The following is an 18,785-nucleotide window of genomic DNA, read 5'->3' as shown; positions in this document are numbered from 1 at the left end:
TAGCTATATCAGTCGTGCTCATACTTACCTAAATAAATTCCCAGATAAAATTAATTTTGCTAGAAAAACTCACCTACGCAGGACTGTCCTTTCATTATGGTTCCCTCAGCACTAGCCCAGTAGATCCCTGGTGAGTGGTGATAACAATTATAGGTAGCTAGCCTATGACAAATATAGTATGTCTAATAGTAGTATGCAGCTCACAACTATATAATAGTAGGTACATTAGATGGACGACAATTATTCATGCACTATAGTCACCATGCACAATTCGCATCACAAATTTAAGAACAACGAAACGGCTTTCTATTAGAAGAGAATGCTAAAGGATCTAGGACTGCCTTTGGAGCGACTTTGTTTATCTTTTGTTTGGTAACTTCGGTTGCCAACAGTGTCTGCCATTTGTCAGAAGTTTAAAAAAGAAAAAAAAAAAAACTTTGTAAAATCAGCCTTAATAAAATATCCGTAAACTTGTAAACCTCTTGAATTTTTACTATGAAAATTTTTTTTTTACATTTTTTATACGCATGAATACATCAGGAGAGCTCAAGAAACTTATAGTATTAGTCTGGACATCCAAAACAATAGAATATTCCCGTTAGCCCAAACTTGTCAGTCTGCAGAGAATGAAAACAAGTACTTGTCATAATTATATTTTTTTTCTGAAGTGTTGGCCCTGGAGGTGGAGGATGAAAATGTGAGCACAGAAAAAAAAAAAAAACTGTTATCTACTCTAGCTCTTCGCAATCCACAGAAACATCGAGTAACCCAGTCTACAACTACTGATAATGACAACTCGTCATTTCTTAGATGAATAAATGTTACGGGCAAATAGCAAAATATACTTAAGACCTTCGATCTCCCCCAGGGGCTAGTACCTACGAAACACGGCGAAACAGTGGGGGGTCAAACGTATTTCGCAGTGTATAGCACCAAGATGGAATAAGATAAGGTGAGTTACCGGGCATGGTGGCGGGAGCTCAGGTGTGTTCTGTGACGTCACCTAGAGACTCCTGAGTGTATATGTGACGCTGTCCTGTAGCTATGATCTTGACCATCAGCCTTATTGTTCATGCCTCTTTTTGGATTCCTAACATTGCATTTAAGAAAGTAGGCTAATATTAATTTCTTTATGGCTATATTTCCAAAATACAAATACATATGATAGTGAATATAATAACAATGGAAATAAAAATGTACGCATGATATAAGCTTTATTCCTAACATTTCATGGAAATCTCATTGCAATTAACTCTCTCTCTCTCACTCGTTTCAATCAAGCGATTTTCCAAGATTACTGAACAATTTGTTCTAATCTAATTATAACTTTTCTATGGGATTTCTGCATTCTGTCTCTCATTTCAATCAAATAAATTTTCAATATTACTGAACAATATTTTTTATCTTTTTCACACCTTTGCTACGAAATTTTTCCTTCTTAGAGTTTAATATTTTTATTCTAAAATGAAGCCTACATCTAATAATAATAATAATAAAAAGAACTCATTACCTCCTCCAGAACATCAATATTGGCGGCCTTGAATATGTCAGTAAGATTTGAAACTGCTCCGACTCCTGGTTTTAGAGCATCACCATGGAAATTTTTGAATAATTCTTCCATTTCTTATAGATTTTCGCTAAAATGATTAGGCGGCCTATATAATACCTTTCTCTTATATGATATCCAGTCCTCGCCTGTTTCATCTACATCAGCTGAACCTAATGATGTATACTTATTTCTAAATCTAAAAGCTACGATCCCTCCCAAATAACTTAAGGACTCATTTCCTATCAGTGTTTCAGTTTCTATCTCTATCAAATTTTCTACTTGATCTTCCTCAGTCTCAGTCTCATTGTTAACAGGTAGAAGGTGCTTCATGAGACAAGCAGAGATACATAACTCGGAATCTAGATAATTGGGAGCAACATTTGGGCTTTGTGATGGACCACTTACTTTTAAGCACTATGTAGCCTAGTGACACAAGATGTAGCTTCATCATTATTACAAACATTAAGACCCTGACTGGTTAAACTATTGTCTCTCCCCATTTTGAATAAGCGTAGTCTATATTTAAATTCCAAAGATGAAGGATGATCATGACATTGACCAATTTGTCGTATGAAAGAAAAGATGTTCGACTGTGTCTTGACATAGCAGAATTGTCAACAAGCACTCTAATCCATACAGTTCAGTTCATGCAACATGTAATACAATCCTTTTACTGATTTAGATGAAATAATAACGCCGTTCTGGAACGGAGACATTTTGCCTTTCACTTTAGCATTACTAGCAAAATCAATCATTTGATCAAGTATTTCGACTTGTCGTGGACTGTTCGAGAAATCATGTCTGCCTTTCTTTACCATATCATATTTCATGCACAAGTTCATCAAGTCAGATCCCTTTTCATCTCTCTGGCATTTCGATTTGGTGAAAAAATAAACGCACATGCTTCAGTAACTTGTGTATATATATATATATATATATATATATATATATATATATATATATAGCTTGATGATGAATAATAGTGCCAAGACTAGGAAGAACATTCTTTAATATTACGAGCTTTCGAGGTTTAAAACCTCACCTTCAGGCTGAATAAAAGTGACAAGGATGAGAAATCACTAAAATTACATTAAAATGAATTGTCTGATTAAAAGCTTCAGTAAAAACATAAAATAAAACGAACATCACATACAAACTAAAAATTAAAAATTACGAAAAAACTAAAACAAAGCGCAAATCATACAAAAACAGAAATAAAAATAAAAATAATAGAAAGGTAAACAACTACACTCAAAAATAAAATGGCTAACGACCCACTTTGTGTACCTACTATGAAACTATATGATAGCTAGTTGAATACCGACGAGTTTTAAACCTCGAAAGCTCGTAATATTAAAGAATGTTCTTCCTAGTCTTGGCACTATTATTCATCATCAAGCTAAGATTTCCAAGTAGCCGCCCAATTACTGAGACTATATATATATATATATATATATATATATATATATATATATATATATATATATATATATATATATATACAAGTTACTGAAGCATGTGCGTTTATTTTTATTTTTGTTTTCACCAAATCGAAATGCCAGAGAGATGAAAAGGGATCTGACTTGATGAACTTGTGCATGAAATATGATATGGTATAGAAAGGCAGACATGATTTCTCGAATATATATATATAGATATATATATATATATATACAGATATATATATATATATATATACATATATATAATATATATATATCTATATATATATATATAATATTATATAATATATAAACTTATAAACATACATACATTTTTCGTAGTTTATCCACATGATATCAGGACGTATTTCGAAGCAACCAAACCGTTTTAATATAATTTAAAGCTCATGAAATAGTATTTAAGCGCACGAAAACATTTTTGCAAAATTCTCTCTCTCTCCATCCGATCTTCAGACATTCTTCCGATCGTGGCTAAAGGTTTACTTGCATGAGAAAAGTAATTGATATATTCATATAATCTCTTAATTTTCTAAGTGAGCCTATCCATATACAGTTCGCTTAGTTGACCAAAATGCTGCATGAAACATACATATGCCTAGTAAACCAAGTTAAAGTGATGAGATATTAGTGATAGGCTTACCTGAAGCAACAGTAACATTATTATAAAGATTTTGTGTCGGTATGGCACCTTATTTTAGATTTCGGGCAGTCTTAGGGCAGTAATTGAGCAATATCGTGCCTAAGGTTTCTGGCAAAATCATTAGGTTGGAAATGTGACGAACAAATTCGTGCAGTTTTGGCATTGATACCATCACTTCTTTTGCAATATCCACCACTTCTTGCATAGTTCTTCATCTTTTGGGGAACGGTAAAATCTAATTTTTTAACTTCCATCAGTTATATTGGTCTTATAAGAATTGGAGCACCCATATAGGGCACATATTACCATGATGAATCTGTCCTCGCAAATGAAAACATAAACATCTGTGAAAAAAACGCGGGATATTCTCCGCCTATGTGTCGCCTGGCTGAACTCTCCAAGTCTCCCAGGTGACGTCATGCGCATGAGCGTTGAAAACGGGACCTCTAGGTAACTCACCTTATCTTATTCCATCTTGTATAGCACTATAGTAACCTCGGGGATCAAATGTCCCTAAGTGCATTTCGTTATCTGCCTGAAATTTCAGGCAGTACGTGAAATGCCTGGTTTTGCTCTCTGCCTGTAACATATATAAATCAGACTGATATGTCTCCTTAATTGCTATCATCTAAAGGCGGCATGAGGGAATAAAATAATGAAAATAGGTAAACTATATTATGGCTGATACTGCAGTAAGCCTTAATCAGCTTCAAATACATTAACCAGTGAAGTACAATATAGTATCAGTCGAAGTATGTGATATTCGTGGGATAATTTCATTTTCATAAGCTCCTACATCTAAATAATTATTGTCTAATTTTACCCTCCCTCTTTCTTTTACGGATACTTTTTCAGTCATTTTTCTGTTAAACGAAAGGAATACTAGTTTCTCTCCCATCCGTGCAGCTTCGTAGCAAACATTTTTCTACAAAAATAGGCAGTCCTCTTTCTGTTCCATTTAATGGATTTTTTCTGTTTACCAAGAAGTTGTGGGTTACACTTAAAATTATAGTATCCCTGGATCTCAAAAAACCTGACTTCACTGATGAGAATTAGTCAGATTGCTCGCCGTAAAGTTGGGGTTCACTTTTTATTTATTTACTTATTTATTTATTTTACATGGCTTTCGTTTACCTTTATCATTCTTGTCCTGAGAAGTTAAGAACAGATTTGCCTGCCCCATTTTATCTTCCACGATAATAATTGATTGTAAAATCAGGTTTCTACTATCCTCATAAATATGTCATAGATTGTATAACTATATACGCACTTTAAAATGAGGGTCTATCGGCCTATCCTTTTGCCAATAACTAAAGTCCATTTTGTTATTATCAGCATGTCTATAATTACTCTCTAGCATGAGGTCAACTTATTTTAGAAGATTTTAATCAGCACACCGCTAACGTGATGTTCAAGAGTTAAACTGGGAAAATGCGCCCATGACACGTAAAAATAGTAGTTTTGTTAATTAGAAGATTTCCGACGAAATCTGGATGTGTGATAGGCATGTCAGCTGGAAAAGGCAATGAAAGGGTAACAAATATCCTCAGCTCAGATATAAACTTGGAAGTGACAAAAGTTATTTCCTAGAGCGTTATTCTGTGTGGAAGAATAACGAGGCAAAAGCAACTTGGATCTGTTTGCAGAAGGATAAGGATAGGAAAACAGACTGGTCAAACTATAAATAGTGTTGTATTTGAGAAAGTAGGAGAGATGAAGGAATCTTGGAAAAGAATGACTTTAACAAGAAAATATAACTTAACTAGCCATGTGGTGAAAAATAATGAGAAAATGGTTGATCAAATAATCAAATTGTTAAAAACAATAATGAAGGATGTTGTTAGGCTTCATAAATCAAAGAAAGCTTGAAATTACAATAAAGAAAAAAAATAGGGATAAAGTGAATGAACTCTGCTAAAAATAATAGACCCTTTCGAAAATACAGTGTAGTATTCCTCAGATCCTTGAGTCAATCATAATGGGAATCATTAACGTAAAAATCTGAAGACTATGCAAAATGAGGAATTGTTACAAGACCCAAGAATGTCTAAGTTAACGCTAGCATGTCTTCTCGTAAAACACCATAAATAATATCTTTTTGTTCACATCTATATAAAATCATCTCTATTCTATGGTGTATAAACAGCTTTGTGAAAGGTATTATCTGCTTTTAGTAGTAACTCTCATAAAATACATTTTTAGAAAAGACATTAAATCGTAAAATAGTATAATATATTAATTTAAAATATGAATAAGTAAATTAGTTATAAAAGATTAGTTTCCAATGTACTGGTAAGTAATTCAAATTTCAATATAAGCAGAAATATAAGAATCATCTCTATCTTCTTGATGACAACTTTCTTTGGGCGTTGTATATTGACATTCATTGGAGTCGTGTTAGACGTTTTCACTTCATCTGTCAAAATTTCACTAATTCTATGAGCGACAAGTAAGGAAAACTAAAGGGTTTTGTGATCTTTTCTTTAAAGTTTTGGTTATCTCACAGTTTTTTTAATAGCTGACAAAAATTGTTGTGTAGCTGCAGCTTTTATTTGTTCGCTATCAAGTCTATTCTACATAGGCTACCTAGCCTAGGTTAATGGTTTATGCTATCCAAGCTTAAGCTTATTAAATAGTAGTACCTATCTGAATAGTCACAATACCTAATGTACCGAGATATACCTTAAACCAAGAAGTAGATTCTAATATTTTTTTTACTGTAACCTATCGCACCATATTGTAGTGTAAGTTAATAGGGAAAACAACCGAGTGGACTAGTTGCTGCCACCTTAACCGTGTTCGGACCCACCTTCAGAAAAAGTACTTTAGGGTAACACGTCATGACACTGGAGATGGGCACCAGTCACGCGTCATAGGTCCTGGGAGCAACACCATGAGACTTGTGACTGGTGCCCATCTCCGGTGTCAGGACATGTTAAAGTACTTTTTCTGAAGGTAGGTCCGAACACGGTTAAGGTGGCCGCAGCTAGTCCACTCGGTTGTTTACCCTAGACTACCTAAGTGTTGACTTTTAAGGGTTGTACCTGTAGCTTTGGGTAATCTGTATGAATTTTCTCTGATCTTAGCCTATTAAAATGGTCTTGTTAAAAGTCTCTTACACTCTTGCCGGACCCTCTAAGGATAATAGACCATCCCTAAACACAATAGCAACCATACTTTTTATTTTGCTGTAGTTAAGCACAAATGTTGTGTATTTTAGTAGCCTACTAGTGGACATGAGAATTATAGTCTGTAGCTAGGCTAGACCAAGGGGAAGGTTAGCCTAAGGGTTAAATTTTTGAAGTTGCCCCATAGCTGATTTCTGATTTGAATAGGGGTGTTTTAATAGCTTTTGTATTTAAAAAAATGCAAGATTTAAAAAAAATTTACCTTTATTGTTTTATAGGCTGAGTAAACTGCAAGGTTAAGCTAGATTTATATCTTTATCATTATGGGTAAATTACAGTGATAGTGCTGTGTTGGTAAACTTTTCAAATAAAGGACATTTGACATCTTCAACAATGGACAAAGACAAAAAAACTGAATAAAGGACACATGTTGTTTTATTTTATTATATTGAGATTATTATTTAGAATGAGCAAACAAAGAGAAGATGAGTAATAACAGAGAATTTAAAATCAAATATTATGCACAATCTTGTGTAGGCTAGCAATGAAAGGTAGGAGCACTAAGACATTGGTGTATGCAACTAAAAGGTAGCTTTACTGTCTTGTAAGCTAGGCCAATGAGCATTAGCATCCTTTGTCTGGACCCAAGTGGTATCTTGATCTTTTGGCTTTTCAAAAGAGCCCTGAATACTGTTTGAATAAAACTTAATGTCATAGACTTGAGTATCAACATTGGTTGTCTTGCATGGGCTGTATAACTATATCTTGTGTAAAAGCCCCTGCTCAGGCAGAACTCAGTTACTCAGGTATAGAGGGTAGATGTTTGGCAGTGTCAGATTACCTTTATTCACTCTTCCTTGAGGGATGTAACCCACGAGGTCTTCGACTCCACCTTAGGATCTGTGGTGGCATTAGTTGTCTTAGGTCAGAGAGTACATGGGTTGGCTTTTGACTGGCTTCCTTTTTCTCTGCCTCCTCTCTCCAGACCACAACAGCCAAAAGCTATTTTTTGTATTGGTCCTGACCCAAGGCATGTGAGTTACATAGTTGAACACCCATGTAAAGTCTGATATGAAGATGTGATCCTCTCTGTCTTTATAATAGAGGTGGTGGATTTAGAGCAAGCTATTGTTTGGGTTTAATTGAAACAATTCCTATCCACCAACCTGTACTTATATTTAAGAAATGAGGAACAGGGTTCCCCTGAAAATTTCTTTTTTTATACAAGTATTCCTTAATGCAGGTAATTTGGCTGCTGTAGCTTGTTAAGAATTGGCATGTGAGTGATTGATGGGAGTACCCATCCACTTTTAAAGAATTATACGTTTACAAAAAACTGAAAATTCTAATATTAGCATTCAAACCTTCATTTCATTTGCAAAGCTCTCCTCCCAGGCCATAAAATTAGGCTTCATCTTAAGCAGGAGAATGAATTGCTCAGTTGATTTGTGGGACAGTTCCACCGGGAACATGCTAACCACATTGCTTTTAATTGCAAATGAGTTACTCGGACACTGATCATAGGCTGTCGTCCTACTCAGATTTGCTAATACGTAGTATACAGTTTTAGATTTCCAATCATTACCATGTACAAGGGCAGTGCCATCAGTGCACCTCACATGGACATTACTTAAGGGTGTTTGCAGCATCCCTTCAGCCCCTAACTGCCCCCACTTTATAGCCTTTTATTTGACCTTCATTGATTCCTTTCTTCTGTCTTCCTGTCCAACTACTCAACTCCTTTTCACTGTCTTTAGCACAGAATGACTGAAAGTGTTCTAGTGCTTTTCTTAATAGCCAAATTTTGTTACAGTAAATGAGTCATTAATAAAACAAGATCACCAATTCATAATTTGAGAAACTCATTAAGCTCACCTGAAGGATTTGTTTTAAAGAACTTGAAGCTTGAAGCATATGGATAGCTAAATAAGAAAAATTCTTAGGGAATGGATAAAACATTACAGACCAGATGGTTTTAGCAGAGAACCTTTAATACCTTGCTACATAAGGGACACTTGAGTAGTCTCCATCCAAATGTTACAAAAACAAAGCTCAAATTACTATAAAATGAATACGTAGTTTCTAATTAATAAAATGTCTTGGGAATGTTTACAAAATATTGTAGTTCTTTAGTATAGTGTGTGCTAAATGATATATATTTTCATAGTAGGTTATATCTCTTTTCTGGTTTTGACTTTATGCACTTTGTCAAGGATCTTATCCCTGCAATCTATATCTCCTCAGGTCTTTTTGTGATGATGTTTGCTTGCTAGGGAATATGAAATTTGCTGAGTGCTATAGGTATTTCAATCCTACACATTTTTAAGGTAGTACATATATGTATATTTTAAGTTTATTCATGTTTGATTCATACATAATGCCTATTAACGTGAATGGAAGAGAGCAAGAAAATAAATAGAGGTGTATGGAAATCAGAATTTTTTTTATCCATAACTCTGGTTGACTCTTAACCCTCATGTAAGTTAGAAATACAATATGATATTTGTAATTAAGAGTACAGTATATGCATCTAGAAATATATACAGTATTTATGTCAGTCTATATAGTAATCATGTTATTTTATATATACAGGTAAATGGATATGGAAGCACTATTGGAATCAAGCTTTAAAACATCTTCGGAGACTTCATAAAATGGAGGTGGAAAGCTGTTCTAATCTGTCTGAAACTGTATGTGAAAGCAGTACTTTTAAAAGTGGAGACCTTGAAAGTTCAAATGTGAGTAATACAAGTGTGATTCCTAAGTCTTCAGGTAGTACAGAAGCAGATAAACTTTTGGATAATGACAACATAAAAACTGGTATTGAAATTTTCAATGACGAGACAGTTGGAAGTAGTGATTTGGTGTTTCCTCCAGAAAGCTTAACTGCAGACCCAATTCTTACAAATGCTTGTGATACCAATAACTTTCATATAGGCAAAAAGTCATTTGCTTGTCCATATTGTGGGGAATTATATGACCGAAAATGTAATCTCACACTTCACGTCAGAGGCCACTTTAAAGCCAAGAAAGTGCATGTATGTCAACTATGTAAAAAGACATTTACCAGAAAATGCTATCTTGACAATCACTTGAAAGCTCATTCAGGTGAGAAGAATTTCTCCTGTAATGAATGTGGGAAAAAGTTTACTTTTAAGTGGAATTTGACTGCTCATACCTTAGTTCATACTGGAGAGAAACTGTTTAAATGTGAATATTGTGGGAAGCATTTTGCTCGAAAGCATGAGTTAATAGTTCATAGTCGATCTCACACAGGGGAGAAAAAATATTCATGTGAACTTTGTGGAAAATCATATGTACATAACAGTAGTCTGCTTTTGCATATCAAAACTCACACAGGGGACAAAAAATATGAGTGTGAAATATGTAGTAAGAAGTTTGCGCAGAAATGTCATCTCCGTGATCACACAAGAATGCACACAGGAGAAAAAAAGTTTTCTTGTGAGGAGTGTGGTAAGAAGTTTGTTCAGAAAAGTCACCTCAATAGCCATCTCTACACCCATTCCAATGGAAAGAAATTTTCATGCGATATTTGTGCCAAAGAATTTACACTGAAGTCTTCACTTCTGGCTCATTCCAAAATTCATACAGGAGAGGTGAATTTCTCTTGTGAACATTGTGGCAAGAGTTTTTCAAATAACTATCGTTTGAAACGTCATATAAGAAGCCACAGGGGTGGGAAAGATTATAACTGTAAGGTGTGTGGTAGGAGTTTCCAGCGACTACACAGTCTCAGTATTCATCTCAAAATTCATGATAATCCAGGGGAAACATTTCCTTGTGAGGACTGTGGAAGAGTTTTTCACAGAAAAATATTGCTCCAAACTCATACAAAAGTTCGTTCTGGGGACAAAAAGCTAATATGTAAAGTGTGTGGGCAGAGCTTCTTTAGGAAATGTGAGTTTTTCACTCACAGTAAGACTCATCCTGGAGAAAAGCCATATGGATGTGCTAAATGTGGAAAGAAATTCTTTCATAAGAGAAGTCTTACAGCACATGAGAAAAGAGTTCATATTGGTAAAAATAATTTAATCACTTGTGAAGATTGTGGGAAAAAATTTGCAAAAACTCCTGGTGACCCTGTAGAGAAGACCCAGTGCAGAAAGTGTGAAAAAAAGAAAATAGACCATTCCTCAAACTATCAAATACCATTTGTTGGCATTTTAACAGAAATTGAGTGTAGTGTCTGTCAAGAAATATTCCCAGATGAAATGCAAATGAAAGAGCATTTTCTTCAAAATCATACTGAGTATGCCACAGGAGATTCCATTGAATCTCAGTCTACCAGACAGTTGGACGATGAGAAGGCGAATCCTTTGACCTGTGAACAAAGTAATGAGTTGTCAGATTTACAGATAAAAAAAGAGAAGATATCAGAAGAAACTGAACAGACTGTACCGATTGCTTGCAATAATATTAAAATAGAAAAGAATCTGTTATCTGGCATAGAGGCTGAGGAGTTGGAAGGTGATCATAATAATTATGACACTGTAAATGAAAGTTTTGTAGCAGTGGATTTTATCAAGCAGGAGAAAAGCAGTGAGTGATGTGGAAGTCCAGTATTGTTGCCTTGTTTTCATGTTGAAATCTGTTTTTCTGCATTTCATTACCAAAATATTTAACATTATAGTCATGTTAAGATCAGCAGCTCCTGTAGCATATGGTAGAACATAGAGATATGTTACAGTATGTACATATATGAACATTATCGTAGTGCATTAGAATAAGTAGTTTTTGTGAAATGCAAATGTCTTTTTATATACATGTATATCATCTTCATTTCTTTAGGCCATGTTTACAGGTCATGAAGTTACTAGAGGTATTAGTGGTTGATGAGCAGAAATGCAAGCATTTTCAGTTGAGGCTAACTTAAGAATGGAAATTCTTGGTAATTTCATTATGAACTAGGGGAACTTCTTGTTAGTTTGCTTGATGGTATATAGATTTTCCACTGAAAACTTTTATAGAAAAGGAAGAATAAATTAATTTGATAGATAATCTTAAAGATAGGGTTAGCCTCCCAGTGTATTTTTTTAATATGAAAGGCACAACAAATAGTTTAAATTTCTCAAGTTGGAGTCGACTTTACAGTGGTCGCCTTTCATTCACTATGTATTTAGGCTGTATGTTGATAACCTAATTTTATGTAACCACTGTGGTGTTGAAAAAATTTCAGGCAGCTTTTGGATGCAGTCCTGCAATTTGGCTCTTGAGCAGTAGTAACATATAAGAGGACTTACATGGATATATATTTGGATACACATCACCCATGAACCAGGCTCACATTGAAAGATTTTTCAGAGTAACTTTAAAATTGTTAAAAGGTTTTAAGTATCTAAAAAATTTAAGTTAATCCATGGTATTCATCTGGTGTGAGAGTTTTGGTAATAATATTGCTGATTGCAGCACCTTGGTGGTAGAAAATAAAGATGACAAATTTGTGAAGCCTAAGTTGTTCCGACACGGCATACAAACCTTCGGTCCTTTTACAATAGGAAGGTACTAGCGGCAGCTGGATAGGTCGTAAGCTTTCGAACAAGGGGTTCGGTAGTTAACTGCTTGTCCGACAGGCACGCGCGCGCGACTGGTAGGTAAACAAATCACTTTTGCTTTCGGCCTGCTGGCGTGTGGACGTGTATCATCGCTCTCTGCCCGCTTCATCGTCGTTGCTTTCGCATGGTTGTGTTTTTCTTTTTCTATTTATAGTGAAACTGAATTGTAAGTACAATCATTTCATATTTATTTCCATTGAATTCAAGTGTGAATTAAAGGATCTTGGTTTCACCACGCCCTCCGATTACCCGAGTGCCGGGACTGAAGGGCGTAAGTGCGGGAATTCATTTTCCCAGAAATGATCCTCGTATTGTGTATGCTCGGTGCCGAGGGCGGGAGCGCTCGCTCCGAGCGTATATTTGGGTTGGAAATGTGTAGATGAAAATCGTAAGTAAGTGCTCTTTTCATTTATATTTTTTTTTTGACCTGTATGCCCGTTACCGAGCGAATGCGCTCGGCACGGAAACTTATTCTGTATGGAAGTGGAATCGCAAGTACAGTAATCTTTTTCATTTTCATATATTTATTTTGATTGTAGCAATACTCATTTTGGATCAGTTTCCGAGCTTACCCGGAAATTGATCCTTTCCCCTTTTTATTTGAATGAAGTGAAATCGCAAGTACAGTTCTTTTTCATTTTCATATTTTATTGAGATTGCATTGTTTATTGGGATCAATGTTTCCGCTATTTCCCGGGAATTGATCCTTCCCCTTTTTATTTGTATGAAGTGAAATCGCAAGCGCAGTATTCTTTTTCATTTTCATATTTTTTTTTTGATTGCATCAATTCATTATGGATCAAGGTTTCCATAAACCTTGATCCCCATAAAGGTAAGGAATGGATCCTTTTACCCTTGCGCTCGGTACCGAGGGCGCAAATGCGCGATCCGAGCCCTTATTTTCATTGTGAAGTGAATCGTAATGCAAGATGCTTTTTCATTTTATTCCTTATTATTGATTGCATCAATATTTATTTGGTTCAAGTTCCGCTCAGTCAGGGATTTGATCCTTATGCCCTTGCATTCGGGCCGATGGCACGATTGCTCTCGGGCTCTTATATTGTTGTTGGGTACATGGGTGCTGTGCGGGGGTAGGGAACGAGAACCCCCCCCTCTCAGCTCCCACAGATGGCCCTTCCCCTTGGGGGGGGGGAGGTTATCGGCGTTCTTCTCCTCGCCCGATACCGTCGAGCGGCGGAGGGAGCGGCGCTCGGATTGCCGCGATGTACAATTGTATTCGGGTCTTCCACTCGTTCGGGAGAGGGCTCACCCCCCCGCGCGAGGGGACTTCCCCCCCACTAATCGCTACTACTGTTATTTCCGCAGGTGCTACTGCCACGAGGGTGGACCTTGGTGAGGTATGGGCGTCCTTCCTTTTGCAGGGCGTGCTAGTGTCCAGGGGCTGCGGTTCTATGTCTGGGCCTACTGCGGTCACCCATGGAGTGGTGACCACGCTCCAGGTGACGACGTCCCTCCTCACCTGGTGTACTCGCCTCACATGGTAACAGTCTTGCCTACAGCCGCTGTGAAGTGCCGTTCGCCGTACCGAGAGGGGGGCGTGCCGCCGCCGCTCGTGGTTGCCGCGCTGCAGCGACCACACTTCCGCTGCCCTAGAGCTCACCCCTGGACCTGCCGCCGGTACCAGGATGTTGCTGGCTGCTGCTCCACTTCCTGTGTTTCCGGTGCTGCCTGCCGTACCTGCCGATTCTGGGCTGACTGTCCATGCAGTTGCTGCGCTGGCTGTCCCTGCCGTTGCTGCGCTGGCTGTCCCTGCCGTTGCTGCGCTGGCTGTCCCTACCGATGCTGTGCTGGCTGTGCCTGCTGTTCCTGAGATGCCCATACCTGCTGATGTCGTCCCCTGTTCGTGGTGGTACTACCCCAGACTTTGGTCTGTCTGTACAGGTGCGTCCGGCCCGTGGCTTCGGCTACAGCAGCCCCGGCTCCGCCCTGGATAGCAGATCTTACGTCTGTCCTGAGGAAGCTGACGAAGAAGAGGAGGAAGGTGTCGTCGTCGTCGTCTTCATCTTCTTCATCGTCGTCGGCTGCCGCCTCTTCCCCTTCGACTTCTAAGGCTTCACAGCCGAGGAAGAAGAAGGTTGCCTCCTCCCTCCTAAGAAGTCTCCCTCGGGAGCTTCTCGGGACCCGTCTCACCTCGTGGGACGGGAGGGTACCTTCCGCTGGTCCTCCTGCTCCTTCGGGAGCGGGGCCCGTCTCTTCTTCCGCAAGGAAGAAGACTACGGGGACCAGAGGGGTACCGGCTAACACCCGGTACTTCCTCGCCTGGTGTCAGTGGTTCTGCCACTGCATCAGGGTCCGTCTCTGGCCTCGTCGTTCGCGGGAGGTACCGAGTGTACGGTCGCCTACCAGCGACCGTGCAGCCAGGAACCAGACCTCTGAGTCCGCTCAGCGTCAGGTTCACGGTACGGGGCGGAAGACTGGTGACAGCCGCTCACTGCGACTCTCACCAGACCAGCTCTCACTCTCGCGGCGAACAGCTGGCTACCCGGGGACGTGACGGTCCACGACCGGCCACGGGCTGAGGCTGGGAAGAGGTCCTCCGTTCGCCGGTGCCAGCCACGCTGGAACCAGCGACGTGACGTGCCGTGAGGACAAGCACCAACTCTTCTGACACTCGAGATCGGGGCCGCTGTGCTCAGTCCAGCCGTTCTCCACAGCGAGACGGTTCGACCAGGCCTGCAGCTCGATCGTCACCGCGGGTTGACGATCGCCTGCAGCCCTCCAAGCCTGCTGGTTCTGCCAGCGAGCGACGAGGGAGCGTCAGGTCTGCCTCTCCCGTACCTTCAACCTCCTCGGGTTACACCGGGAGGAGCGAGGTATTGAGGAGTGATCGTGAGGGGTGCGCCCCTCATGATCCCACCACGACGCCCTACGTGCCAGGCACGGTTCTTGGACCGGCCAGGACGTATGCGCAAGTGGATGGGGAAGACCGAGAGGGCTGTCGCTGTTCCCCCTTCTTAGGAGGAAGGTTCTCGGAATATGCTCTTGTTCGAAGGGCTTAACGGTCCCACTCTGCAAGATGCTGTGACTTCCGAGATCTAGAGGAACTTTGCCGAGGTTATGTCGCTGATTCGTCAGCACAACGACCTCGGGGAAGGATCGCCGCTCCACCAGCAGAGCCACGTCTCGGCTCGAGTCGTTTTGGGGCCCGAGAGGGAACCCAAATCGACGGTGTGTCTGCCGCGATCGGAGCTTGCCGACTGTGTTGAACCAGGTAGTCTCTCGTCTCCGGACAAGAAGGCTCTCTCAGTTCTGGCCGGTCGAACAAGCTACTTCACCTCCTCTACTGCGACAGAGGCGTTTCTACGTGTCTTCGGACACCGTATTTGAATACCCCTTCGGTCCTCCGGAGGTTTCGACCTCGACGAGGACTGGAATGAGTCGGAGGACGGTATCGGCTCTCTCCTGTCAGGTGTCGATCAGCCCCACCCAGACGACGTTCACAGTGGCGGCAGACCCTTACCTACAGTATGAGTTCGTAACCCTCCTCGGGGGAAAACGTTTTCTCCTGACGATACGTTTTCCCAGGCTCTGAGAGGCCATCGCCGTAAGGCGATGGCTGCTCCTTTTCTTCTCCAACTGCTAGTTCCGCTGGGAAGGCGAGCCAGTATCCAATTCCTCCCCCATTCCCTCTCTCCTTACGGCTACGAGGGAAAGGGGAGGGATCCTACAGAGATTTCTCTGTAAGATCCCACGTTAGGGGCTGCGCTACCGGGGGGACCTTCGGGTCCTACCTGACGTAAGCCCCGGTTGTTGAGGAGGGATCCTGCCCCTTTCTCGATTCCTACGGGAATCGAGAGGACCACCAGCCGATATCGTTTGACGAATTCGGTGGGGGGTTTCGCAGAGTGCTTAGAATTCTACGGAATTTCTAGCGCACTCAGAGTGTTCGAGTTTTTTACGATCTCCAAACACTTAGGCGAGACCACGGTCCAAAGTGAGCGAGAATCCCCGATAATTGTTACACGATAATCGGGAACCTCGCTTATGCTCGAATTCCTGTAATTTCTAGCATTTGGAAGAAGACTGCTGCTGAAAGAAGAGCATCTCACAGTAGGCGTTTAACCTGGAATAGAGAAGAACGGACGGGAACTTCCAGTTTGGCTTGAACTATCGTCTTCGGTATTCTGTTCACCATTGAAGCTTTCTTTGGAAAGACTTCTCCTTCACTCTCTTGACTAGAGAACGAAGGTGGTCGATCAATCCAATCCTTATTCTCATTCCTCGAGGGGAAAAGAATTTAGGATGGAGGTCGTGGTACAGAACCTACAAATATACTACGTATATTACCCTCGCGACATGATTCTTTTAACAGTTGAATTGTCCGGGGGTAGGCGCATACCGTAGTTAACTCTACGGTTTGTGACCGAGACGAATTGTATCTTAATTGAACTGTAACTCGGGGTTGCCTGCAACCTCCCAGCAGTTATCAGTTTCGATTTTAGATACTTGGTATTGTCATGACAACACCAAATCAGCTTTTGTATTTACCGAAATCTGTTTCGGTTAAATATAATTGCTCGAGCGTATTCTTTATGCTCGATGGTTCTAGCCGAACGCATTCCTTCGTGGAATATGGATTACCTGGCAACTCAGGATGACGAGTCACCGAGAGCTACTGCGTATTGAACTGCCTGATAGCGGCTCAGTATCAGCTAGGTCTCGGAGATGCACGGTCGGTTACGTCTCTCTCTCCCCTGGTTTGATTGACTACCGAACCGTATCTCTGCCCAACAATCATGGACTTAGGTCTCTGATTAACGGGGATTCTCGCAATAATGAAGGACCATCTACTGCTGTGACGCTCGATTTCATCGCCTTCGACATTGCGAGAATTTTCAACAGAGATATCTCTTGGACTCTTTCATCTTTCTGTTTACCGCACGGTAACAGAAGTCTGTACTAGTCAACCGCTGCATCGCACCGCGATAATGCGAATGATTTTTGCAGACATCTGAGTTTGTCTTCAAATATCTCGTATTCGTAGGTGTGCAATTATTCATTGCTCGCCCCGAATTAACAGATATGTCAGAAGACATCGCCTAAAACTCTCCGACCTGACAGCTCTACTTCCAAATGTTCAGCCCATGAGAAGCAGTTCTTCAGGCAGTATTTCCCTGTCTTCATTACTGGAAAGCGCTCCGCTTTTATGCAACTACGATCCTCACCGGACAGCAATGAATAGCGGTTAGCGTTCTCAGTCTTGTAGCACAGGTTCAGAATCTTGAGAATCCTTCTCTCGGTTCAGCTGTGAAGACGTAGGTTGCATTTTCTGTACACCTTCGTCTTCAACGACACATAGTGTTGTTTCTCCTTAGCCGAGAATCAACTATACTATGAGTTATCTTGCCATCAAGGACCTCGGTCTCTAGAAGGCAAGTGACTTTCGTCTGTTGGGCACATGCCTTAAGAGAGTCATCACCTTGCCTTCTGGCATCGGTGACGAACAAATTATTTGTTTAGTCTCTTGGCATAACCCTTTTAGAAGGCGAAGGTCACGTGACTTGCTCGGGTGCTTGGACAACTTGCCTCCTACCGAACGCAGTCAGTCGGCAGCTGTCAGAGCGCCCAAGTCTGTTACGAACTTCGCTGTGGACTTAGTTCGGTTGTTCCATAACAATCTTTTCTTCGTCCTAACGGCTTGTCACAGTACCCATACCATCGACACCCAACATTGAGTGTCGGTGTCCTATCCACTACCGAGAACAACAACTTCGCTGCAGACGGATAGACCAGTATGGGTACAGGACATCACCGAAGTTGAGAAGAGGGATAGGTCATACGACCATTCCCTTCTTTTCCTCTGAGGGTAATTGCATGACTTTCCTGCGAAGTCAAGCATCCAGGGGATGGGGATTCGTGACGCTCGATTTCGTACCGAATTCGTAGCGAAGACTCTGAACCCTTCGGTTCCTGACGATCGGTTAGAGTCCTTCACAATCCCCTCCCTAATGGACTTCACCGCCTTCGATGCGAAGGAGATGCTGCTTTGTCCTGTGAAAGCGCGACCGCGCTTTCTGAAGAAACTCGACATCCCAGGCTGAGTGTTGAAGACTCTTCGTCAGCACCAAGATGACCTAGAAGTACAACTCTCGAGTTACACAAGAACTTCTCCGTGGCGCAGGTACTGAAGGCAGGGGTCTGGTACAACCAGACCACCGGCACCTCCTTCTACCTTTTGGATATTGCCCACAGGTCCTTGGATCGTTTTCCTTAGGACCCGTGTGGCTGCTCAACACGTTGTCTAGCTAACCCAGACCCTAGCAGGCTGAACAGCATCGAGTCCTGGTGTGACTGTAAGAATAGATAAGTGAATGAGAGAGTGACTGGCTTCTCTTCCTATCTTTTTCTCCCCCTCTACCTGTGGGTAGAGGGATACGGTCATCACCTTGCTGGATAAGGACGAGATGCCGG

The 18,785-nt window shown here is 40.7% G+C and overlaps 1 protein-coding gene and 1 long non-coding RNA gene across 3 annotated transcripts in view; one reads left to right on the top strand and one right to left on the bottom strand.

Moving 5' to 3' along the window:
• The window catches only part of LOC135212814 (uncharacterized), a 508,471-nt gene extending 508,132 nt beyond the window's left edge, over window positions 1-339 (bottom strand). The window contains exon 1 of the long non-coding RNA XR_010313994.1: window positions 74-339. This is a non-coding gene — a long non-coding RNA (uncharacterized LOC135212814). The remainder of the gene's footprint in view (window positions 1-73) is intronic.
• Window positions 340-6,000: 5,661 nt separating this feature from the next.
• Window positions 6,001-12,337, top strand: LOC135215462 (gastrula zinc finger protein XlCGF57.1-like). Of its 2 annotated transcripts, none has more exons than XM_064250190.1 (2): window positions 6,001-6,101; window positions 9,373-12,336. In XM_064250190.1, exon 2 carries the CDS (start codon window positions 9,435-9,437, stop codon window positions 11,346-11,348), a length of 1,914 nt encoding a protein of 637 aa, XP_064106260.1. In that variant the 5' UTR covers window positions 6,001-6,101; window positions 9,373-9,434; the 3' UTR covers window positions 11,349-12,336. The 2 variants fall into 2 exon arrangements, with proteins under 2 accessions (XP_064106260.1, XP_064106269.1); XM_064250199.1 differs by lacking the exon at window positions 6,001-6,101 and adding an exon at window positions 9,047-9,107 and having other exon boundaries at window positions 9,373-12,337.
• Window positions 12,338-18,785: the final 6,448 nt, after the last annotated feature.

Source organism: Macrobrachium nipponense, chromosome 19 (assembly GCF_015104395.2).
Source record: "Macrobrachium nipponense isolate FS-2020 chromosome 19, ASM1510439v2, whole genome shotgun sequence".
Classification (NCBI taxonomy): Eukaryota; Metazoa; Arthropoda; class Malacostraca; order Decapoda; family Palaemonidae; genus Macrobrachium; species Macrobrachium nipponense.
The sequence above is the reverse complement of the archived record's forward strand: the minus strand, read 5'-3'. Positions and strand labels throughout refer to the sequence as shown.